This window comes from Eschrichtius robustus, chromosome 10 (assembly GCF_028021215.1).
Source record: "Eschrichtius robustus isolate mEscRob2 chromosome 10, mEscRob2.pri, whole genome shotgun sequence".
Taxonomy (NCBI): Eukaryota; Metazoa; Chordata; class Mammalia; order Artiodactyla; family Eschrichtiidae; genus Eschrichtius; species Eschrichtius robustus.
In genome coordinates this window covers 23,212,286-23,238,817 of record NC_090833.1, presented here as the reverse complement: position 1 = coordinate 23,238,817, position 26,532 = coordinate 23,212,286, and the positions used below count along the sequence as shown (strand labels likewise).

Genomic DNA, 26,532 nt, shown 5'->3' with positions numbered 1-26,532 from the left:
AATCTTGCCCAGAAATCCCCTTGCAGACCTCTATTACCTCTCATTGGCCAGGACTGGGACATATGACTGCCCCTTGGAATGACTCTTCACACCAGCCAGTAAGAATCTGTTTATGTGAAGATCTCTTTCCTTTTTTTTCCTTTGCGTTTCATCTGCTTTTACCGGCTCACAGCGTGCTCGCCCCCGGCCCTTCAGACCAGAGTTCCTGGTACAAAATGGCTGCCCCCACACCTCAGCCGGGGGCCCGTGGGCAGAAGCGCTGCACACAACACTCAATCCAAGATCGCCTTTGTCTTCTGCACTGTAGATTGATATTCTCTGTCAAATGGAACGACCATTACAAATCTTTTCCACAGGTTTTCAAATGATATCTAAATTGATTCAGGTATGAATCCTTTTGGAGATATGATTACATATAACTACAAATGAAATTTAGAAGTAGACTCATTTGATATTATGACATAAATAATCTCAAGTTGTCTTTTTTTTTTAAAAAAAAAATAACTCTATAATAGCCATGCTAAGTTAACGCTATTCAATGAAAAATTCCATTCTTAAGAAAATTTCTTGGGACATGGATATCCATGTCATAGTTAGAGGCTTGCTGGATGACTCTGGAATTAGACTACAGGGAGGTAGATCTGTTTAATGGACATTGTCATCAATTCAGTTGATTTTTTTTTCCATTAGCTAGTTGGCATAAAATTCAAATTTGAGATCCTTAGTGATCCCTAGAATATAGGCATTTTGTTCCATTAATTCAAAAGGATCCATACCCTGTAGACACGAGTTAAGAAATACTTGATTACAGGAGGTCTCTCCACCTACAAGTGAGGGCTCTTACACCTCCAGAGAGAACTGAGACTAAGCAGGGCCAAGCCTTATCTCAAAAGCATAGCTATGGATTTGCTCGAGAGCCTAGACACATAATCAACTGAGAACACAAAGTTTTGTTTCATAAAACAGAGAACAACCTTTGAGCCATTAAGCAATATCTTCTTCAGAAAGGATGAAACCAGAAAGCTATTCTGAGCTGGACAGAAACTTCCTCTGAGTCAGATTAATATGAGGACAAAATCAGAAGGGGAGGCAAAGCTGGTGGGGGGATGCTGGGGAAAGACAGCAGGCTTCACTTGTTTGCTCATTCATTCATTTGTTCACTCCCTCATTAGTCAAACACAAAATAAGTATTTTCTATTGACAGGGGATTCTCCTAGGCCCTGGGGTTTCAAATCAGACATGAACAACTCCAAGTGCGTGGAAGAATATGAGAAAACTACATGAAGTTAAGATCTGAGTCAAACAAAAATGGGCTTGGAAAGGTAGACTGGATCAAAATTAGGGAGAAATTTTAAAGTCAGACTTGAATACAAGGGTCTAGTCTTGATTCTGAAGGCAATGGAGGGGGAGGGGTATCAACTTTTAAATAAGGGAATGACATACATGGAGCAAGGATCTATTTGGAAAAGAGAACAGCTTTGGCGTGAACTTGGGGGTGAGGAGGGCTATTGTTTAAGTTAAAGGTATTCACAGCTAGAACTAGAAGTGGGGGTGAAATTACTAAGGGAGAGAGGTAGAATGGAAAAAAGACAGAGCCTTGGGAAACACTTATATCTGAGAACAGCAGGAGACAAAGAAGCCAGAGGAGAACTTGGGGATGAATCAGCAATAGAAGCAAAAAAAGGAGGAAGTTTCCAGGATATAGAAGCTGATTAGTTAATGACACTTGTGTAATCCAGGAATAGCAGGATTGAGAAATGGCTATTTAAACTAAGTGTTGGAAGATTCTTGGTGACTTTCAAGAGTGGGTGAGGGAATGAGTAGAAAATGAGAATTGGAAGCAGTAAATATATCCAATTCTTTCACGAATTAGACCATAAAATAAAAGAGAGCAGTCTGAGAGAACATCAGATATATTCATTAGAAATGTTTTGGTTGCAACAAGCCTCTTAGATAGCCTCATCCACCAGAGGACAGACAGCAGAAGCAAGAAGAACTACAGTCCTGCAGCCTGTGGAACAAAAACCACATTCACAGAAAGATAGACAAGATGAAAAGGCAAGGGACTATGTACCAGATGAAGGAACAAGATAAAACCCCAGAAAAACAACCAAATGAAGTGGAGATAGGCAACCTTCCAGAAAAAGAATTCAGAATAATGATAGTGAAGATGATCCAGGACCTTGGAAAAACAATGGAGGCAAAGATGGAGAAGATGCAAGAAATGCTTAACAAAGACCTAGAAGAATGAAAGAACAAACAAACAGAGATGAACAATACAATAACTGAAATGAAAACTACACTAGAAGGAATCAATAGCAGAATAACTGAGGCAGAAGAACGGATAAGTGATCTGGAAGACAGAATGGTGGAATTCACTGCTGCGGAACAGAAAAGAAATGAAGACAGCCTAAGAGACCTCTGGGACAATATTAAATGCAACAACATTTGCATTATAGGGGTCCCAGAGGAGAAGAGAGAGAGAAAGGACCAGAGAAAATATTTGAAGAGATTATAGTAGAAAACTTCCCTAACATGGGAAAGGAAATAGCCAGCCAAGTTGAGGAAGCGCAGTGAGTCACATACAGGATAAACCCAAGGAGAAACACGCCGAGACACATAGTAATCAAAGTGGCAACAATTAAAGACAAAGAAAACTTATTGAAAGCAGCAAGGGAAAAATGACAAATAACATACAAGGGAACTCCCATAAGGTTAACAGCTGATTTCTCAGCAGAAACTCTACAGGCCAGAAGGGAGTGGCATGATATACATAAAGTGATGAAAGGGAAGAACCTACAACCAAGATTACTCTACCCGGCAAGGATCTCATTCAGTTTCGATGGAGAAATCAAAAGCTTTACAGACAAGCAAAAGCTAAGACAATTCAGCACCACCAAACCAGCTCTACAACAAATGCTAAAGGAACTTCTCTAAGTGGGAAACACAAGAGAAGAAAAGGACCTACCAAAACAAACCCAAAACAATTAAGAAAATGGTCTTAGGAACATACATATCAATAATTACCTTAAATGTGAACAGATTAAATGCTCCAACCAAAAGACACAGGCCTGCTGAATGGATACAAAAACAAGACCCATATATATGCTGTCTACAAGAGACCCACTTCAGACCTAGGGACACATACAGACTGAAAGTGAGGGGATGGAAAAAGATATTCCATGCAAATGGAAATCAAAAGAAAGCTGGACTAGCTATACTCATATCAGATAAAATAGACTTTAAAATAAAGGATGTTACAAGAGACAAGGAAGGATACTACATAATGATCAAGGGATCAATCCAAGAAGAAGATATAACAATTATAAATATATATGCAGCCAACATAGGAGCACCTCAATACATAAGGCAACTGCTAACAGCTGTAAAAGAAGAAATCGACAGTAACACAATAATAGTGGGGGACTTTAACACCTCACTTACACCAATGGACAGATCATCCAAAATGAAAATAAATAAGGAAACAGAAGCTTTAAATGACACAATAGACCAGATAGATTTAATTGATATTTATAGGACATTCCATCCAAAAACAGCAGATTACACTTTCTTCTCAAGTGTGCACGGAACATTCTCCAGGATAGATCACATCTTGGGTCACAAATCAAGCCTCAGTAAACTTAAGAAAATTGAAATCGTATCAAGCATCTTTTCTGACCACAACGCGATGAGATTAGAAATGAATTACAGGGAAAAAAACGTAAAAAAGACAAACACATGGAGGCTAAACAATACGTTACTAAATAACCAAGAGATCACTGAAGAAATTAAAGAGGAAATCAAAAAATACCTAGAGACAAATGACAATGAAAGCACGACAATCCAAAACCTATGGGATGCAGCAAAAGCAGTTCTAAGAGGGAAGTTTATAGCTATACAAGCCTACATCAAGAAACAAGAAAAATCTCAAATAAATGATCTAACCTTACACCTAAAGGAACTAGAGTAAGGAGAACAAACAAAACCCAAAGTTAGCAGAAGGAAAGAAATCATAAAGATCAGAGCAGAAATAAATGAAATAGAAACAAAGAAAACAATAGCAAAGATCGATAAAACTAAAAGCTGGTTCTTTGAGAAGATAAACAAAATTCTTAGAAGATAAGAATCATCAAGAAAAAGAGGGAGAGGACTCAAATCAATAAAATTAGAAATGAAAAAGAAGAAGTTACAACAGACACCGCGAAAATACAAAGCATCCTGAGACTACTACAAGCAACTCTATGCCAATAAAATGGACAACCTGGAAGAAATGGACAAATTCTTAGAAAGGTATAACCTTCCAAGACTGAATCAGGAAGAAATAGAAAATATGAACAGACCAATCACAAGTAATGAAATTGAAACTGTGATTAAAAATCTTCCAACAAACAAAAGTCCAGGACCAGATGGCTTCACAGGTGAATTCAATAAATATTTAGAGAAGAGCTAACACCCATCCTTCTCAAACTCTTCCAAAAAATTGCAGAGGAAGGAACACTCCCAAACTCATCCTATGAGGCCACCATCACCCTGATACCAAAACCAGACAAAGATACTACAAAAAAAGAAAATAACAGACCAATATCACTGATGAATATAGATGCAAGAATCCTCAACAAAATACTACCAAACAGAATCCAACAACACATTAAAAGGATCATACACCATAATCAAGTGGGATTTATCCCAGGGATGCAAGGATTCTTTAATATATGCAAATCAATCAACGTGATACACTATATTAACAAACTGAAGAAGAAAAACCATAAGATCATCTCAATGGATGCAGAAAAAGCTTTTGACAAAATTCAACACCCATTTATGATAAAAACTCTCCAGAAAGTGGGCATAGAGGGAACCTACCTCAACATAATAAAGGCCATATGACAAACCCACAGAAAACATCATTCTCAATGGTGAAAAACTGAAAGCATTTCCTCTAAGATCAGGAACAAGACAAGGACGTCCACTCTCACCGCTATTATTCAACATAGTTTTGGAAGTCCTAGCCTCGGCAATCAGAGAAGAAAAAGAAATAAAAGGAATACAAATTGGAAAAGAAGAAGTAAAACTGTCACTGTTTGCAGATGACATGGTACTATACATAGAGAATCCTAAAGATGCCACCAGAAAACTACTAGAGCTAATCAATGAATTTGGTAATGTTGCAGGATACAAAATTAATGCACAGAAATCTCTTGCATTCCTATACACTAATGATGAAATATCTGAAAGAGAAATTAAGGAAACACTCCCATTTACCATTGCAACAAAAAGAATAAAATACCTAGGAATAAACCTACCTAAGGAGACAAAAGACCTGTATGCAGAAAACTATAAGACACTGATGAAAGAAATTAAAGATGATACTAACAGATGGAGAGATATACCATGTTCTTGGACTGGAAGAATCAATATTGTGAAAATGACTATACTACCCAAAGCAATCTACAGATTCAATGCAATCCCTATCAAATTACCAATGGCATTTTTTATGGAACTAGAACAAAAAATCTTAAAATTTGTATGGAGACACAAAAGACCCCGAATAGCCAAAGCAGTCTTGGGGGGAAAAAACGGAGCTGGAGTAAACAGACTCCCTGACTTCAGACTATACTACAAAGCTACAGTGATCAAGAGAGTGTGCTACTGGCACTAAAACAGACATATAGATCAATGGAACAGGATAGATAGCACAGACATAACCCATGCACATATGGTCACCTTATCTTTGATAAAGGAGTCAAGAATATACAATGGAAAAATGACAGCCTCTTCAATAAGTGGTGCTGGGAAAACTGGACAGCTACATGTAAAAGAATGAAATTAGAACGCTCCCTAACACCATACACAAAAGTAAACTCAAAATGGATTAAAGACCTAAATGTAGGGCCAGACACTGTAAAACTCTTAGAGGAAAACATAGGCAGAACACTCTATGACATAAATCACAGCAGGATCCTTTTTGATCCATTTCCTAGAGAAATGGAAATAAAAACAAAAATAAACAAATAGGACCTAATGAAACTTAAAAGCTTTTGCACAGCAAAGGAAACCATAAACAAGACCAAAAGACAACCCTCAGAATGGGAGAAAATATTTGCAAATGAAGCAACTGACAAAGGATTAATCTCCAAAATTTATAAGCAGCTCATGCAGCTCAATAGCAAAAAAACAAACGGCCCAATCCAAAAATGGGCAGAAGACCTAAATAGACATTTCTCCAAAGAAGATATACAGATTGCCAACAAACACATGAAAGAATGCTCAACATCACTAATCATTAAAGAAATACAAATCAAAACTACAATGAGGTATAACCTCACACCAGTCAGAATGGCCATCATCAAAAAATCTACAAACAATAAATGCTGAAGAGGGTGTGGAGAAAAGGGAACCCTCTTGCACTGCTGGTGGGAAAGTAAATTGATAGAGCCACTATGGAGAACAGTATGGAGGTTCCTTAAAAAACTAAAAACAGAACTACCATATGACCCAGCAATCCCACTACTGGGCATATACCCTGAGAAAACCATAATTCAAAAAGAGTCATGTACTACAATGTTCACTGCAGCTCCATTTACAATAGCCAGCACATGGAAACAGCCTAAGTGTCCATCGACAGATGAATGGATAAAGAAGATGTGGCACATATATACAATGGAATATTACTCAGTCATAAAAAGAAACGAAATTGAGTTATTTGTAGTGAGGTGGATGCACTTAGAGTCTGTCATACAGAGTGAAGTAAGTCAGAAAGAGAAAAACAAATACCGTATGCTAACACGTATACATGGAATCTAAAAAAAAAAAAAAAGAGAGAGAATGGACTTGAGGACATGGGGAGGAGAAAGGGTAAGCTGCAATGAAGTGAGAGAGTGGCATGGACTTATATATACTACCAAATGTAAAATAGATAGCTAGTGGGAATCAGCTGCATAGCACAGGGGGATCAGCTGGGTGCTTTGTGACCACCTAGAGGGGTGGGATAGGGAGGGTGGGAGGGAGATGCAAGAGGGCGGAGATATGGGGATATACGTATATGTATAGCTGATTCACTTTGTTATAAAGCAGAAACTAACACAGCATTGTAAAGCAATTATACTCCAATAAAGTTGCTAAAAAAAAAAGAATGCATATGTTAAACGGTTTCAATTTTCAAGTAAAACCTCAAGAGAGGGAATAGGTAGTGTCATTTTTTGGGGAAAAATTATTTAAATCTATTGCTTTGGGACTTCCGTGGTGGTGCAGTGGTTAAGAATCCGCCTGCCAATGCAGGGGACACGGGTTTGATTTCCTGGTCCGGGAAGATCCCACATGCCGTGGAGCAATTAAGCCCGTGTGCCACAACTACTGAGCCTGCGCTCTAGAGCCCATGAGCCACAACTAATGAGCATGCATGCCACAACTACTGAAGCCTGCGTGCCTGGTGCCTGTGCTCCGCAACAAGAGAAACCACTGCGATGAGAGGCCGCACAACGCAACATAGAGTAGCCCCCGCTCACAGCAACTAGAGAAAGCCCGCACGCAGCAACGAAGACCCAAAGCAGCCAAAAATAAATAAAATTTTAAAAAAAATCTATTGCTTCAATTATGTTACAGCAAATACACACAAATAGAAACCGAAGATAAAATTCTACAGCTAGCATATCAAATGCTCTCATTCTCTATACTGCAGACATAATCTCTACAAAGATTAAGTATGAATTTTTTTTACTTTACATATATTCTTCATAACTTTTTATTTATTTATTTATTTAATCTTTTAGCTCAATCATTTAAAAAATTTTTTTTACAATTTTGAAAGGTTACTTTCCATTTATAATTATTACACAATATTGGCTATATTCCCCGTGTTGTACCATACATCCTTGAGCCTGTCACAACCAATAGTTTGTACCTCCCACTCCCCCACCCCTATACTGCTTCCCCTCCCACCAGTAGTTTGTTTTCTGTATCTGTGAATCTGCTTCTTTTCTGTCCATAACACTTTTTAATTGCATACTCTTTCATAGACTAGATGTATCATAAATCACTTAGCCACTCTACTAAAAAAAGACATTTACCTTGTTTCCATATTTTGTTAGAAATAATGCTACAATTACTATGCACTTAGCCATTTATTTTTCCATGAGGTATTTCATTAAGAAAAATTCCCAAGAATGGAATAATGTGTGAAAGGGAATGAAAAGTTTGTTCCTCTTAAGTGTGTTGCAAAATCACCTTTCAAAAGGTAGGCACAAGTGTCCGTGCTCCCAGCCATATATGCAATTACTAGTTTCATCACACACCAAGTATTTGAGGCATTCCATTCCATTAATATCTTCGAGATAATTGACATAACATACTCATGTGTGTCAGGATGGGTCTAAAAAGTTTAGCCATGTTAATTCATTTCATTTTCACTAAGGAGGGGGAAACTTTTTACGATCCATGTTTTTACAGATAGGGAAACTAAGATACCAAGAAGTTATTAAGTAAACTGCTGGGAAGTGGAAGAACTGGTTTTTGAACCACAGAAATCTGAGCCCAGAACCTGCCTGGTCAACCACTAGGCTATTTTACCTTGTAATAACTTTTGATTGATGTTTGCCCAAGTGTGAAAAACATGTATATATTTGTGAGAGAATTTCATCACGCTCCTTGTTATAAGGTTCTTTTTTGATGGTTCTGCCCCAGAGAGGGATAATAGTGGGGTATTCATATGGATTTGGACACCTCAAATGGTCTGAATGGGGAGATTTATCACGATTCATGCTTTTTTTTTTTTTACCCCTCGCCAATATGTAAAGTTCAGAAACTAAGAATTGCATTGCTAAGATTGAAAATAAATACAGTTGTTTCGTCCACCCAGGATACCCCAGGCTTTTTTTTTTTTAGACTCTGATGGCTCTATAATCTATTTCAATCTGCCAGTTACCATAGAAACATACCTTCTGGGCTTGTTTGAACATCTGAAATGTGGGTATTGCTTTGATGTGATAAATTTGGGCCAACTCCTGGAAAATAAAAGAAATGGCATGAAGTCACAATTTTGGTATCCTCTCTCTGGACCAACAGTGGTACTTGGTGACGTCTTAGGAGGCATGTCTGAGAGCCCAGGGACAGCTGATACATTACAGATTCTCTTGCCAAGAACTTTTCTAATATATCCTCAAAGCTTCCAGGAATGTTACAGTAGAAAAATGACTGTTTCCAGCATTCCTGAGCTTTCTCATTCAAGAGCTCTAGGAGACGGATGAGAGATGGGGGCCAAAACAGAATGGACTGAAGGACAAAATGAGCTCTATTTAAAAGAGCTTGTGGGGCTTCCCTGGTGGCACAGTGGTTGAGAATCTGCCTGCCAATGCAGGGGACACGGGTTCGAGTCCTGGTCTGAGAAGATCCCACATGCTGCGAAGCAACTAGGTCCATGAGCCACAACTACTGAGCCTGTGCGTCTGGAGCCTGTGCTCCGCAACAAGAGAGGCCGCGATAGTGAGAGGCCCGCGCACCGCGATGAAGAGTGGCCCCAGCTCGCCGCAACTAGAGAAAGCCCTCGCACAGAAATGAAGACCCAACACAGCCAAAAAGAAATATAAATAAATAAATAAATAAATGAATGAATAAATAAATAAATAAATAAAAGCATTTTAAAAAAACAGCTTGTGAAAGACTGCAGAAGGGCGCCAGTGGAATCCAATATGGAAAGAGCATATTGTAAAAAATAAGAATGAGTAAAGGTCTCTTTATAACTCACACTTGAGACATGGGGTGATATAATGCCTTGCATTTTAAGTAAGGCTTGCATATTTCTTTCTTTTAAGCCTTACGCCTCTTCACTGCCCATCTTTGTGAAAGATTTGGAGCCAAGAGACAAGAAAATATGTTAGCATTCCAGTTGCTCTAATCCATTACAATCTGATTTCAAATACCACTTTTTATTTTGTTTGAGTCAAAAGAATATTAGCCACCCACAGGATCAAAACCTCTCCCCTGCCACCCCCCACTACATTATAATTTTCATGACCACAGCAATGACAACAATGAATACATTACTATTAGAAAAGAAAATTGTGCATTTTGTTTCACCTTAAGAGACAAAGAGCTGTAATCAAAAAAGAAAATAATAACACATGTTGCTAAGGGTATGGAGAAATCAGAACCCTCATACATTGCTGGTGGGAATGTAAAATAGTGCAGCTGTTTCGAAGACAATTTGTCAGTTCCTCAATAAGTTTAATAAAGAGTTACCATATGACCCAACAATTCCACTTCTCGATATATAGCCAAAAGAAATGAAAATGTACACATAAATGTTTATGCCAGTATTAGACACAATAGCGAAAAGTTGCAAACAACCCGAATGTCCATCGTAGGATGAATGGATAAAAAAAAGGTAATATATTATTCAGCAATAAAAGGGAATGGAGTACTGATACATGCTACATCATGGATGAATCCCGCAAACTTATGTTAAGTGAAAGAAGCCCATCACAAAAGAACACATATTCTATAATTCCATTTATATGAAATGGCCAGAGTAAGCAAATCTAGAGACAATGTAGACTTATGGTTGCTTAGGGTTGAGGTGGTGGATGGAGGGATCTGGGTGGGGAGGTGACTGCTAAAGAGAACAGTGTTTCTTTCTGGAGTTGTGAACACTTTCTAAAATTGATGGTAGTGATAGGTGCACAACTCTGTGAATATGAAAAAGACAAAGAGATAATAACCCTAGCTGTGTATTCTGAATGCATAGTATATGATTCAGCTTAAAGGACAATCACACACTGTCACACTTTAATGAAAGTTGAAGGAAATGGAAAAATGGAACTTGTATTATGTTCTGGGTAGTATGTCATATATTTTGTGCCTTTTAACTTATCATATTCTGTTAATTATTACCTTGTTTTACATACAGAGAAAGTGAAGTTTTTGAGGTTAACTGATAAGAGGTCACAAAACCATTAAAGGGCAGGATGGGTGAACAGTAGATTTTTTAAATTCTAAAGCTCAAATTTAATCCAATGTATGCACAGGCCACTTGTTATTGGTACTTTTCCTCATTATAAGTGAACAAATGTTAGGAAGAATAATTTTGTAGACACATTGTGTGTATCAGTAAGCACATTTTGATTGAGGACATGGGCTGATTATATTTGGGGGTGGGGGTGAGGAAGAAAGGCTCTAGGGAGGTAAGGGAAGGATTTCCTGGAATTCCTTGTGGTGCTTAAAAAAAACCCCACAAAAAGCATAAGCTATAGCAAGGGGAAAGCAAGTTATGTTAAAATGTCTGTAATGCATTGAGTTAGGTTTTAGAAATTGAATAATAATCTATTACAGGGGTGAAAATCATTATTTCACTTTGAGCTCAACTTCAACCAACTGGTATTGTCTGTCTAGAGCAACGCTACTGAGCAGGATTGTGGGGCAGAGTCCAGAGCAAGTGGTGAAGAATATTAGGCTCGATTAGTGAATTCTGCCATAGTATGGGAAGGCGGGGGGCAGCAGGAGAGCCACATATTTATTGTCTTCTTAAAAAAAATACAAAATATACAAGAACATTAGGAGGGAGTTTACTACAGTTCATCACACTTTAAATTGCTTATGTAATCACTGAGACAGCACTCTCAATGACAACACAATGGATTTTACATATCTACAAGGAAGGATTTAAGATTCTTACCTGAGCATTGTCCACATCTACATTAGCAAACAGGACGTTTCGGTATTGCACAGACATTTCCTTCAAAGTAAAAGAGTAAAAATTCCTCATTAGCTTAATGTTAATATTAAATCACACTAGCAATGTCTTTTAGCAAAAACAAAACCGAACAAAAAGGTTGATCAAGAGAGCTAAGTATCATTCTGGCATTGCACTACTGCCTAGAACCTCAAGCACCAAAGTCAAAGTTTGGATGCTGCCAAGGTCAAGCAAAGATCAATGGCAGAACCAGAGTCTGAAGTCTGTGTTCTGCTATGTATCAAAACTAGATTTTCCAGAATCCTCTGCAGGCTGTCTTCCTGTTAGGTTCTGCCAGAGGGAAGCATTTGCAAGAAAATGGAAAATGGGAGGAGGGAAAAACAACTCTTCTGCTTCTGTTCCAGATGTTCTGGAAGCATCTTTGACAGCGGTGGTGACAGTGGTGTTGGTAATGGGTGTGGGGTAGTGGCTGCAGAAGCAGCCTGTAAATGTCAGCTCCTGGGATTTTCTTTTTTCCCAACAGCTGTGTTCATTCTTTAAGGGCACTTAATAGCATATTGATTTGTTTGCATTAACATCATATCTCAAGCATTTCCATTGACCTGTTTCAAATGAAACCTCTCTTCAATGGTGGTGTGAAGTGTCCAGAGTTTGGCCAAGTGGAGACAACAACAGATGGAGCTGTCACTGGTGGCTGTTCCCATGGACAAGCAGGAAGCAGCATGACATGGACCGATTAGGTGGACATTAGGTGCAGAGTTCTGTTGTAGGGATTCTCTCCGGTTGTTTGTTCATGGAATGTGCCCCAAGTGGGAGTTCTTTCTTCAGTGGCTCATCAAGATGACGAAACTGGGGGGAAACTCTTGGATAATAAACACGAAGGCCTTTGGTATTTTAGAGTACTTTGCAGATAAAAAAAAGATGCTGGTTTTGACTGGCTGCATCTCCATGCCTGGCAGGAAGATGGTGTTGCCCAAGAATTCTGGGGAAATTGACTTGCACTTTTCAAGTTTCAAGATACATGGGTGTTCTCCAGTAGCAGTCAGGCAGGGCAATGGGTTTCACTTATGTGGACATCTGATTTCAGAGTCAGGTTCTATTTAGGAAGTTATCAGAGTCTCCCAAGTCTGACAGGAAATGGACAGGGTTATAGTAGTTCTGTATTGAGTAGCAGTCGGAAGACATGGTACAGATACGGGTTCCCTGCTAGACTGGGGTTCCCTTGTGAACACTGCCTTCCCTCACGGTCCCACTCCATCTACCTAGGACCCTCCTCTGCCCTCAACAAAATTCTTCCTTCTGTTCTGTTCTTCCTCCCATATAATCTGTTACCATCTGGTCACCTGTTCTGTTTCCTCTTAACTCTAAACTGTCTCCTGAATTTGATCTTTCCTTTTTTTCTCCCCAAACCACTGCCCTAGTTTTGGTAAACTCATCATTGACATTGTTGTTCACCCTGGGTTACCTGCCTCAGTCTTTCCAACCCATTCTTATACAACACTGCCAAAAGTATTTTCCAAAAACCCACGTTTGATCATGGCAAAACCTTTTTAAACATTCTTCTATTTTGACTCTACAGCAACTCATTGAGTTATAACACAAGGGCCTTCTCCATCTGGGCTCAGCTTCCTTTTCAAGGCTCGTGTGTTGCTACTTCCACTGTATACACTGTAAGTTAGCCTCACAGAGTACTTGCCTTCCCATGATCACACCACGCAATTTCTCAACAAATTTATAACCTCCCCTTTTCCAGAAATGTTCTTTTTGGGGTTCTATGCCAGGTGATCCTCTTAGCCCAGAGTCATCAAACTTCGCCTTATAGACCAAATCCAGATCTCCACATGGTCTCATAAATAAAGTTTTACTGGAACATGTTTGCCCATTCGTGTATTGCCATTGCCTGCTTTTGTGCTACAACATCGAAGCTGAGTATATATGACATAGACCATATAACCTGCAAACCTGAAAATACTGACTGTCTTTAACCTTTACGGAAAAGGTTGCTGACCCCTGTTCTTAATCATCAAGGCCCAGATCAAATGGGACTGTGGAATTTACTCAAGACTTAAAGTTTTAAATCACTTCTTAAAATCCACATTTGCTTATGATTTACTTTTTTTCTTCTTGCCATACATCCTTTAGCAGAGACTCTGGGTTGTCAACTTTTAGTTTTTGTGTGTCTGAAAAGGTCTTTTTTTAAAAAATTAATTAATTAAATTTAATTTGTTTATGGCTGTGTTGGGTCTTCGTTGCCGTGCGTGGGCTTTCTCTAGTTGCAGCGAGTGGGGGCTACTCTTCGTTGCGGTGCATGGGCTTCTCATTGCGGTGGCTTCTCTTGTTGCAGAGCACAGGCTCTAGGGTGCACCGGCTTCAGTAGTTGGGGCACATGGGCTCTGTAGTTGTGGCTTGCGGGCTCTAGAGCGCAGGCCCAGTAGTTGTAGTGCACCGGCTTAGTTGCTCTGTGGCACGTGGGATCTTCCCAGACCAGGGCTTGAACCCCTGTCCCCTGCATTGGCAGGTGGATTCTTAACCACTGCACCACCAGGGAAGCCCCTGAAAATGTCTTGAATTCTTCCCCACCTAGAGTAATGGTATAGCCGGCTCACTTCCATTCCACCTTCCTGCAGAGCCTGGAAAAGGGAAAAGGTAAAGTTTCCTTGGATTCCCTTGCAGCTAGAGTTCTGGATGCAAATTGGTTTCACCAGTGAGATGCATGCAGGCAAGACTTGGAAGGCAGAAGTGAGACAGAGCTACTTTCTTTTCATCTTTGGATGTCCTGCTGGAAAGCACGACTCGGGTGTGGGAGGGTAATCGTGCTGGAGGCAGCAGCTTTGCTGAGGGATCCAGTGCCCCGACATCAGCTTCCGGATTCTGATTCTAACTCCCCGACTGCTGTTCGTGTTGTTTTTCTGTTCGTTTTTTGTTTGTTTGTTTTCTCCCAGTAGTGGCTCCCCATTTCTTCTCACATCTGATATCTGCAAAGTTAGGATCCCCTCAGGTGGGTGTGTTGTGCTTTTGAGTCATTCATGGGGTTCCAGTCTGAAGCCCATTCATCCAGTCTTCTAATGATTTTATGAGCATTTAACTCCTCGTATTAAAATCCTTTTCACTCTAATTTGGTTTCTGTTTCTACTTTGATCTCTGATAAAATGCCCTAGAGTAAGAAAAGCGTTTCCTCCAACTCCATTATGTACTATGAGTTTTTAATAAATGACACATGATGAATACCTTCTCTTGTAAAAGTTCAAACGTTACAAGAAAAATAAAGCAAAGCATGAAATTTTCCCATTCTCAATCCTCCCCCAATTTTCACTCCCTCTCACAGAAAAAAAAAAAAAAAACTTGTTTGATATGCATCTTCTGCTCCCCTTTGTCTACATATAATATATGTATATTGATATATACATACACACATATGTATATGCATCTCTGTTTTACATAAATGGGACCATACAGTATAAATTTTCCTATATTATTCTCTTTTTACTTAATTCTATGTTGTCTTGGAGGTAATTCCTTCATTATGTATGGGTCTACTTGATTCTTTTTATCATCTGAATAGTATTTCACAGTGTGGATACACCCAAATTTAAAAACTGTGTGTGCATTAGTCTGGATTCCAACAGAAAATAGATGGCACATTCAAATTAGGATAATTTAGGGACGTTTATCACCAAAGGGCTAACTATAAATAACTATAAAGTTAAGGATGGGTGTGGAGGAGCTGTGAGAGTCTGGACACAACAGTGGCAGAGCCCTTACCGCCCTCAGGGCCCAAAGGTATGAAGGGAGAAAGGGGTTACCAAGCCCGAGATTAAAATGCCTCGTTGGCCATTGAAATTTGATCAGCTTTGACTTTGTGGCAGGTGAGGTAGTTATACTCCTGAAGCTAAACTTTGGAGACTCTAAGTTTTAAGCGTCTGAATAGAGGGGCTTGCCAGATATGAAAATGTTCCCTGTGGATATTCTAAGAATTTTAGGCAGAGAATAGATGTTGAGATGTCATGTAGCCAATTTCTCTATTTGAATATGTTTATTTTAAATTAAATATCAAAGGTTGTGATTGTGGTTAGAATGAATTCAGTTAGATTCAAGAATTTAAGTCAAAAAAGTTGAAATGTTAGAAATCTTGCTGAAAATAAACCAGAGTATTTTCAGTTGTGTAGAGAAATCCAAATTTTATATTTGAAGGAACAGATTTCATAAAATGGACCATAAATGTGAAACATCTGCGCAATAAGGAGAAATGAAAAGAAAATGCCCTGAGTTTCTTTCTGCCGCATGTTATACACCTCCCTCCCCGCCCCTCAATGGTGAAAACTCTTAAATGGGGTAATAGGAAAATTAACTAGATGAAACATTGTATAGACATGAAAATTATAATCTGGAAACTTGATAAAAACATGAACCAATGTGTATATGGAAAAAGATCTGAATACAAATATATGATTACAACTAAGTGGAAAATTTTACTAAGATATTTTATAAAGGAGATGAGATATGAAAGGAATATGTAAGACATAGGATTTGTTCTGATAATAGGGTTGAAGGATTGGGAGCAGTTTATTCTTTTATATTATAGTTAAAAACAAGTATCATGTTCATCTGTAATCTATTCCAATATTTGGAAGTTCTGAACTCTGGAACTTAGGTAAAATGTCATTATTACGAATAATCCATTCCTTTGTACAACTGTACTCTTTCGCACCTTTTGATGATCCTTGCAGAATTATCCATAGACAAGTAATATTAATCTTCTGGTGTGTGTACTAATGATCTAATTAGATCTCACGATATTATATTCAGGTTAATCAGGATGCTTCAAAAAACTATGATTCTGTGCAAAAGATTTTAAGTTTAATTAGGTCCCATTTGTTTATTTTTGTTTTTATTTTCATTACTTTAGGAGACGGATCTAAAAAGATATTGCTGTGATTTATGTCAAACAGTGTTCTGTCTATGTTTTCCTCTAGGAGTTTTATAGTATCTGGTCTTACATTTAGGTTTTTAATCCATTTTGAGTTTATTTTTGTACATGGTGCTAGCGAATGTTCTAATTTCGTTCTTTTACATGTAGCTGTCCAGTTTTCCTAGCACCATTTACAAAAAGGACTGTCTTTTCTCCGTTGTATATTCTTGCCTCCTTTGTCGTAGATTAATTGACCATAGGGGCGTGGGTTTATTTCTAGGCTTTCTATCCTGTTCGATTGATCTACATATGTCTGTTTTTGTGCCAGTACCATACTGCTTTGATTACTGTGGCTTTGTTAGTAAAGTCTGAAGTCAGGGAGCCTGATTCCTCCAACTCTGTTTTTCTTTCTCAAGATTGTTATTGGCTAGTTGTGTTTCCATACAAATTAAAAAAAATTTTTGTTCTGGTTCTGTGAAAAAAGCCATTAGTAATTTGATGAGGATTGCATTGAATCTGTAGATTGCCTTGGTTAGTACAGTCATTTTAAAACAAACTTATGGCTACTAAAGGGGAAAGGGGGGTAGGGATAAATTAGGAGGTTGATATTAACACATACACACTGCTATACATAAAATAGATAACCAACAAGGACCTACTGTGTAGCACAGGGAACTATACTCAATATTTTGTAACTTATAAGGGAAAAGAATCTGAAAAAGAATATCTCTATCCCTATCAATCAATCTATCTATCTATCTATCTATCTATCTATCTATCTATCTATCTATCCGTCCAAATCACTGTGCTGTATGCCTGAAACTAACACAACATTGTAAATCAACTATACTTAAATAAAATTGAAAAAATTTAAAAATAATAATAAAAAAAAAAGAAGTAGGTACCAAGGTGGGGGGGAAGCTACGATTCCATAATGGCTCATAAGGGCAAAACTTTTAAGATTTATTGGGAGAACTATTTGAGAACTTTAAATTCCTTCTAAAATTGTAAAATAGACACTGATGATACTTACATGAAAAAGAGGATAAATTCTTTTGCAAGGACCACACCATTTTGCTGAAAATTCAATTACTACAAGTTTGTTTTCGGCAGATTTCAAAAGTGCTTTTAATTCATCCTGAGACCAGAGCATAAATGAGGAAATGTGCACAATCACTGAATCTCATAATGTCTTGCAGGGAATAAAATGACAGCTTAGTTATGGTGCCCCACCCCATTGTTCTCCAGGGGATCCAACCTTTCCTAAATGTCCTTGAGGGCATATATATATTTATCTTTCTAAGTATACATAAGTGATGATAAACCCACACAAAAAGGTTAGGATTCTATTTACCAGATGGGTTGGTAATGGTGGTTGGTAATGGTTGGATACCTCTGGGGAGAGACTGAGATTGGATAGTGAGAGATGAGGGGTGGAGGGTGGGGATGAATGGGTGTTCAAGCTGGACATCTATATTTGATATTTTACACAAGGACCTAAACATGCATTAACAGAGAAATCTAAAGGAGAGCTAATCTAATACCTTGAATCATTTCTTGTTTTTGTTTTGTTTGGTTTTGGGGCGGTGGGCTGATCATTATTATTATTATTATTATTATTATTTTTAACATCTTTATTGAAGTATAATTGCTTTACAATGGTGTGTTAGTTTCTGCTTTAAAACAAAGTGAATCAGTTATACATATACATATATTCCCATATCTCTTCCCTCTTGCATCTCCCTCCCTCCCACCCTCCCTATCCCACCCCTCTAGGTGGTCACAAAGCACCGAGCTGATCTCCCTGTGCTATGCGGCTGCTTCCCACTAGCTATCTATTTTACATTTGGTAGTGTATTAAAGATATAGTTAAAACCATACATTTAAGGATTAGACATGCTTCTTGCTGAATGTCTTAAGTGAATTTTTTCTACCAACTGTCTGTATCATCTAAGTAAAGTAAGATTTTCCCTCCTGGGACCTCAGATCGTGGTATCTATGCTTGATTGCTTTGTGAACAATGTCCTACACTAGTTATTTCATGCACGGCTTGTCTTTCCAACAAGTCCCTACAGAACTCAATCCTGACTCACTTCTGTGCCTCCATGGCCCCTAACTGGCACATGGTAAGTGCTCATGGAGCATTTAGTTGACGAATGAATGATCTGCTAATACATAGTGTTCTGTTCAAGATTTATTTTTCCTTTTCTCACTGGAATTCTACCAAGAGTATCTAATTTACTCTGCGCTTGGTATTCTCTTCCTTAATCTCTACAACCACCCTATGCAATGGATATTATTATTATTATCCCAATTTCACAGATGAAAAAACTAACATTTATTAGCTTTCTCATGGTCAACCAGCTGGTGAGTGGTGTAGTTGGGATTGCTAACCTAGTAAGCTTGACCCCAGAGTCCATTTCCTTAACCACTATACAAAATCGTCTCCTGAGTTCTTTATAGTAACGGGGCTCACTCTTCCTCTCTCTGGCCCAAATGCCATCATGCGCTTATACCTGGACCACTAATTAATATGGAGGGATGGGATCACTAATTGAGTTAAATCAATCAGGGCCTATCACTGGAAATAGGGATGGGGTTTATTCTATACAGATGGCATATACTTTATAAAAGGGGAGTCTTGACAATTACATTGCCATTTGATTTACTTTCAAGAAGTGAAACGGATGACTCAAAGAAGACATGCTCTTCCTTTACCAATATTCCTCCAGGAGAGGGGTGATTAACTTTTCAGAGAGCCATGCCAAGCCTCCACTTCTCACTTGCTTCTGAAGTTATAAGGTATGCCATCCTCAAAAGCATACATGTCTTCACTTCTCAGTAGTCGTTAGGGTGTAAAATGGACTACCTGGTCCAATGAATTTGACTTGGCTAAGTTCTCTGAAGGTAATACTCCCATGGTATGCATAGTGATCCCACATGTACCTATTGAGGCCCACTCTATGCCAGCTACTGGACACGCTGCTAGGATATAGCATGGACAAAAAAACAAAACATTCCACCCGCTGCCTTCATGGAGCTTACATTTGGTGGGGAAGCCAATGGTAAGATTAATAAGTAAAATATATAGTAAATTTGTGATCATTGCTAATAAAGAAAAAAGGAGAAGAATAAAACAGGAGGGAAGGATGGGAGCTGGATTACAATCACAGTCGGGGTGGCCAAGGTCCACCTCGATGTGGCATTTGAATAAAGACATAAAGGAGACAATAGGCACTCAGAATAGGTCTCTAAGGAGGAGATGGAGAGGGCTTCTCAGAGGATGAGTGAGACCCCAAGCTATTCTATGAGAGTCCCAGAAAACCAAAAAAAGAAGAATTACCAAAATCATTAGCAAGTGTGTGTTATTTTTAAAACATTTTTTTATGTCAAAGGTACATGGCAATGCCTTCTTTCAATCTGATCACTCTCATATTTGTGATCTTACATACAGGCACATTTGGGGAAAGTGTCAAAAGTCTAATTCTGAGGGTGCTAGTGGAGGGAAGACCCAGTCCCTACGTGTCCCCCTTCCCTCCAGCTCCTGGTCCTCCTGTAATGTGGTCACATCAGAATGTCTGGATGCTAAATGCCTGCTCTACCTCTAAATGATGTAGGCCCTTAACCACTCTTTTAGAGGCAATTTTCTTTACATAAAGAATTATCCCTGGCCCATATATGTATTGAGATTTGTTGTGGCAGTACCACTGGACAATGGATGGAAAGTGATTTTATGAAATACCACCTAAACACTTGTTAATGCCCCTGGTCCATTCTATAGGCATGTCTAGGGGTTCTGTTCTCTTTCCTGGGATAAGAGAAATATGTGGACTATTTTACTTCCATAAAATTTTCCAGGTACAACTAAGGTAAAATTGGTGGGATCAGGTACAGGATGGGTTATGTTAGGAGCTGGTCTGGATCCAGCTAGAGTCAGAGCAAGAAATGAGATGGAGGAAGGGATAAAACTCTTTTTGATCAATTTTTCTCTTGGCTACTCTCTAGAGAGTGCCATCCCCCAAGAAACAACATGAAGAACAAGCATTAAAAAATAAAAATCTCCTCTTGCTACAGAGCAATGAAGGAATACTGGATGGAGGAAATATTCCTTAAAGTTTATCAAATCTGCTCTCAAGATGTCTCTTCTGAAATACTCCTTGAAGCCAAATAAATACTTGCCACGTCTCTAATATTCTGCACCATGATTTACACCTGGGAATTGCTGACAAAACTCTCCTGTTGGTTCAGTTGGCTGACTGTAGCTGTCTCTTATCAACTATAGGATCCTAGCCGGAATATAAGGGTACCTTCTCTATGACATCATTGAACATGACATCTTAGAATCTGGAACTTTGCCAGACATGGAGCTAATTTCATTTTTATGCTATGACTAGTTAGTCAGTGTGTGGTCAGCCAAAAATCAGCCAACTGCTGGCCTTGTGTGCAGAATCAAAAGCGTGTCTGTCTCTTGTTAATCTTCTACTACCTATTTCCATGCACCCCCTCCCTTCCCCAGCCCTGGCAACCACCAAATGAGAAATAAGCAAGGTAATATTAAATAGATGAAAGTTATTTTCATTTAGGATTTTGAAGGGATTAGTTTGCAGTTGAGAAAGATACTAAAGCCTAATCCTACAATAATGTTTCTTGTACATTTGGTTTTTATGAGTCACAGATTCTCTAAACTTTGTTATTTTTGCTCTAATTATTTAGGAAGTAATGAAACTTCACTTTCATGGACTGGACCAGGGGTTGGCCAACTTTTTCTGTCAAGAACCAGATAATATTTGGGGCTTTATGGACCGCATTCAGTCTTTGGTTCATATTCTTTGTTTTTAAATCTTTAAAAAATGTAAACATTTTTAGCTGCTGGGCCTTACAAAAATAGCAGCAGCTTGCCAAACTCTGCACATGATGGTTTGTTATTTTTCAGAATTTAATGTCAGAAGAAAACCCAAACATGGCCATGACCAATGTTGCTCAGACCTTCCTCAGAGCAACAACAACAACCATCACCACAAAGTAAGAAACTGCAGAATTCTACAATAAAACAAAACCAGCAAAATCATTCTTTCTGTTTTTTCCACTCCTCCATTCAGGTCTCTCAGGAATGAATTATCTGCCTTTCTTTTTAGTGTGTGTTAGATGAAGAACTATGAATATTTCTTGTACAGCCTCGGCCAAGTTGTTTTTTGTTGCTTCCCAGCACCCATTTCTTCCACTTTCTACTAAAAATACACGGACTTTTCCGTGGGTGAATTTATCCCTCCTCCATTTTATAGCAGTTATGCAGTTTGTATGGGATTAATCTAAATCCAGGGTTCGACCCTGATGATCTTAATCCAACCAACAATCCTATCTTTAGGCCAAGGGTTAATCACGAGAGAACAAGAAAGCAAGAGAAAGCAATTCCTAGCCCTTGTGACAGTTACTGAAATTTCCTCTTTCTTTATCTGGATGTAAACAAGATGCTGGCTGGCAGCTGTTATAAAACACACAGGAACCCAGTCTTTAAGACCAATGTTTCAGAAAGCAGTGAGGCGACAGAGAGGAAACCTGGGTTTTTGGTTTGGTCCACTGGATGAAATGTTGCTGGAAGTGCTATCTAAGCTTGATATTTGTTTCCACAGACAGCAAATTCATTTACAGTTTAAACTGAATTAAGCTGGAATTTCTAATACTTACCTTTCTAATTACCTTTCTAATACTTACCTGAGTAAACACTCAGATACAGTATTACAGAAATTTCTCCATTTGGGTCAAACCGCAAGAACTATGACTCAACATTGTCAATGGTGTTTAAAAATCTCTCACACAAGGCATGCAATAGTAGAGCAAAATCTAACTTTAGGACTGAGGAATCTAATTTCTGGCCTGCAATGTGTCCAGACTCAAAATAGTCATTAATGCTCTGAAATCACTATTTACCAACTGGCATTCCAGTCATCTAAGTTCCTTTTTGAGCCTCCCTAACTGCTTAATATTTATCAAGGGAGAAGGTGGAAGGAAAATGAGCTTTAGACTCAGACAAATGTTATTATTCCACCTTACGGTATATGAGAGGCACTAAACTTGGATAAAACAACTTGGTTTCAAACCTGAGTGCTGCTATTGTGAGCTCTTGAGCAAATTACTGCTTATCTAATCTTCTATTTCCTCATCTGTGAAATGGTGATAGCGCTCACCTCTTAGGGATATGATGATAATTAACAGATATAAAGAAGTCTAGTGAAGTGTGTACAGCTCCTAGCTGAAGCCAGCAAAGGCATGCACCATTCTGGCTTTCCAAGTTTCTACTTCTGAAAGGGTTTTCTTACCTCTTAGTGAACAGAAAGCAAACCGCAACCCAATGTGCTCCCTTCTGAGCTGGCAGAGCTCTAAAAAGGAGAAGCAACATAGATTGTAACCTAATGTCCACAAGCCTCTGATGGCCCACTATGTTGATCATACCACAGGGTTGGCCAACATTGGTAAACTGGAATATTTTAGGAATAAACAAAGCCTCTTACTTATCTTGCAAAGAGTCCTAAGATCTGGCAATGCTGGGCCTTTCATTTTGTGTCACATGATGACTGTCAGGTGGAGAGCATGCCGGAGGCGGCAGCTCTTTCCAGCTGAGTCCCGTCCCCATCATCTTCCATTGCTTCAAGAACCCAAGGTGGAGTGGCAAGAAGCCATTTTTCTTGTGGGTGTGCGGCTATTTGTCTTCTACCACGATAATAGATATTTGAAGCATTTCTATTGTCTTGCCAGTGTCTGTTGTATTCTTTTTTCTTTGTCCCTGGGGTGCTTTGCTTATTAATATTACTTGCCCAGCTTCTACTGGCATTTGAGTTTGAGACTCTTGATTTTGATGCTTCTACCATCACAGCCAGGAATTTTATTCATGGTTATCCACTGAAGATCCTATCATTGCCTCTCCTTCTTCTTTTCTGTCTTTTTCATTCAAGAAGGAAAGGTAGATGTTGACGCATATTGAACATCTTCCAAGCCCTAGGTTGAGAACCACTGTTTTGAAGTGTGGGCTCCATTCTTGGCATCAGTTTCATTTATGTTATTTTGCAAATACCCTGTTAGTTAAGGTGACTGTGTTCACTCTATAGATGAGATAATCGAGGTGCAGCCAGCTTAGATAACTTATCCTAGCCGGAATCAAGTTAGAATTCAAGTCTGGGTCACCTGTCAGGGAGGAACACAGGGTCAGCTGGAATCTGCAGGTCCCTTAGAAAGCTACTTAGCACTGGATGAACTGAATGCAGTGCATTCGTTTTTTTCTCTGCTTCAGAAGCTATCCATCATCTCTACTATTCTTTTCCTTATGGAATATAGATCTTCCTGAACTTCTCTCCACTGCATTTGGAAAGGAGATGGTACAGAATTAACTCTCAGGCACAGCTACTTAACCAACAAACTCCTGCCATGTCCCTGGGTTCCCAGAAGTGGAGCAAGGCTGGGCCAGGACTTCTGCCTTCCGACACTAGGGCTTGTAGACTTTTCCACAGAATTAGCTGCTAAGCAGCTTGCCCAGCCCAAGGGCAGGGAGGGTACAAGCCGATGGATCACAGAAGTCTGTTTATATCCAGCTGGAATCAAGTGCTATTAAAGTCCAGGAAAAGCGCTATTAAAGTCCAGGAAATGACCAAGTTCATAAAAACAGACATCTTTTTTATGTTTTGCAGAGAAAGTGCTTAGTTGGTAAGCAGGGCACTTTCTAATCCTGGATAAAAGCTCCTAGTCAAGTATTTTCTAGAAAAGGGCACTTGAGCCTTTCCTTTTACACTTGACTGCCTTCTTTGTTTCCCCGACACGCACTCACACGTAATTTTCCTAGACTCATTTCTGACCTCATTGTTGGAATCGTGAAGCTCCAAAACAGTCTGGGTGGAGTCTCCTTTTGAGAAGTCAGGGTTGCATTAAAAAAAAAAAAAAAAAATTATTCAGGGGTGGAATCCGGAGAGTGGGTTGGGAATTTGAAATCTTGAAGACATTGGCAAGAAAAAAACAGAGAGTGGGAAGAAAAGTAAAGAGAGGGAGAAAAGAAAGTGGGAGAGAGGAAGAGCAAAATAGGGCCAAGTGAAAAGAATTTTTAAAAGAATAACTAAAAAATAAGAATAAAGAGATAAATCATTCACATACGTGACTTGTAATCCACCTCAGGAACTTACAGAGACACGCCAAAATGTGAAGGGCCATAGAAGCAGATAGAGAACTATTTAGTACAAAACTCAGATCATTATTAGTCTTATCCTAAGGAAAAAAAGCCAGCTTATTCTCTCTTACCAAAGACTCCGGTGGGTGATATCTTCCTCTTCGTGTCAGTTTAGGCGTTAGTTGAGTGGTGAGAAGGGGAAGTTCGAGGATACGTATGTAGGAAGAAGGGGCTGATCTGAAGCGCTCTGCAACCGAGGTCTAGAATTACAGCCACTATGAGGTGTTACTACTTAGTATGCTCACAGACTAACAGTATCAGCATCAACCTGCGAATCTGTTAAAAGAAAAAAATGAAAGAAGCTACGGGAACTACAACAACAACAAAGAATAAGAAACGAAAGAAGGAGGACGAGAAGGGAATTGTATACAGAGAGAATAAGGGATTTATAAGGAAGACTTTCATTACGTGGATGAGAAGCGGGAATTCCCTTAGAAGACCTTGCTATTCAAGGTCATAGACAGTGGAATCACCTGGGGGCTTGAGAGAAAAGCAGAATTTCAGGCTTTATCCCAGAATTTCAGGCTCTATCCCAGATGCTTGATAGAAAAGCAGAATTTCAGGCTCTATCCCAGATGCACTGAATAAGAGTCTGTATTACAAGATTCCCCAGGTGATGCTTATGCGTACTGGTGTTTGAGAAGCGCTGCTCTAGAGATCCGTTTCTATCAGGGAGCTGCCTGTGCAACAGAGGACTGGGAGCTCCAGCTTCAGCCTTGCCTGGGAATTGTGAGAAATGCAAATTCTCAGGCCCCATCCTGGACCTAATGAATCAGAATCTCTGAGGGCGGGGCCCAGATGTGCGTGTAAACTAGCCCTCCAGGTGATTCTGCTGGGCGTTCAAGTTAGAGAACTGCTAGGCTAGAAGTTTTTTGCTGACAACCGGATTGATTTATGTCGGATTGATTTATGTCAGTCTGGTGTATCACACCTTCAACACCATAATGATGCAGGAACATCGATCAAAATATCTCACACACTGGGAATTCCCTGGCGGTCCAGTAGTTAGGACTCTGCGCTTTCACTGCTGAGGGCCCCGGTTCAATCCCTGGTCAGGGAACTAACCTCCCACAAGCCGTGTGGCGCGGCCAAAACCAAAAAACCAAAACCAACTCACACCCTGAGTGACTTGGGCACCAATCAGTCCAAATGGATAACAGCTGCGCATCAGCTCAGCTGGGTGCCTGGCCAGGTAGTAACCCTTTCAGTTGCTAGATTGGGGGAGATCCAGGGTGTCCAAGGGGAAGGACTGGGACAGCCTCAATGAGGTGGGACATGAGGGCAGAGGCTACTTATCAGCCATTGTACTTTCCCATAATTTAACAGCTGGTTCAACGGGCCATACCTGCACATATCGGCTAAAGATGAGCCTTGTGATATTGATGAAAAATGCAACAACTGCTCTTCCCAGACATCAAGGGCAACTGCAACATTCAGAAGTGAGTCATTTACCAGGAAAGATGCTTATTCAAAATAAACAAGCAAATTTGCTTGGAATTTCAGCATTGAGATGGGAATATAACCTTCAGTGATTCCTTTACTAGTAGGAAGCAAAACTCTGCTAGGTCCCTGGGCCGACGGCTAGTCTATGGGACAGAGCAGGAAGGAGCTCTATTATTTGAAAGGCACTTGGCATTGGCTCAAGGTTATGGGGCAGGAGTCACAATGGCGTGTAGCATGAATAGTACACAGCTCAGATAGTGGGGAGAAAAAGAAAGGCAAGAGGCCAAG

General features: G+C 39.3%; 1 protein-coding gene across 1 annotated transcript in view; it reads right to left on the bottom strand.

The window, feature by feature from the left end:
* Positions 1 to 20,795, bottom strand: part of TXNDC8 (thioredoxin domain containing 8) — a 37,075-nt gene extending 16,280 nt beyond the window's left edge. The window contains exons 1-4 of the mRNA XM_068553384.1: positions 20,772 to 20,795; positions 17,626 to 17,730; positions 11,666 to 11,725; positions 8,934 to 8,999 (exon numbers count right to left, since the gene is read on the bottom strand). Of these exons, the coding sequence (XP_068409485.1) occupies positions 8,934 to 8,999; positions 11,666 to 11,725; positions 17,626 to 17,730; positions 20,772 to 20,795 (255 nt within the window). The remainder of the gene's footprint in view (positions 1 to 8,933; positions 9,000 to 11,665; positions 11,726 to 17,625; positions 17,731 to 20,771) is intronic.
* Between the last annotated feature and the right edge of the window lie 5,737 nt (positions 20,796 to 26,532).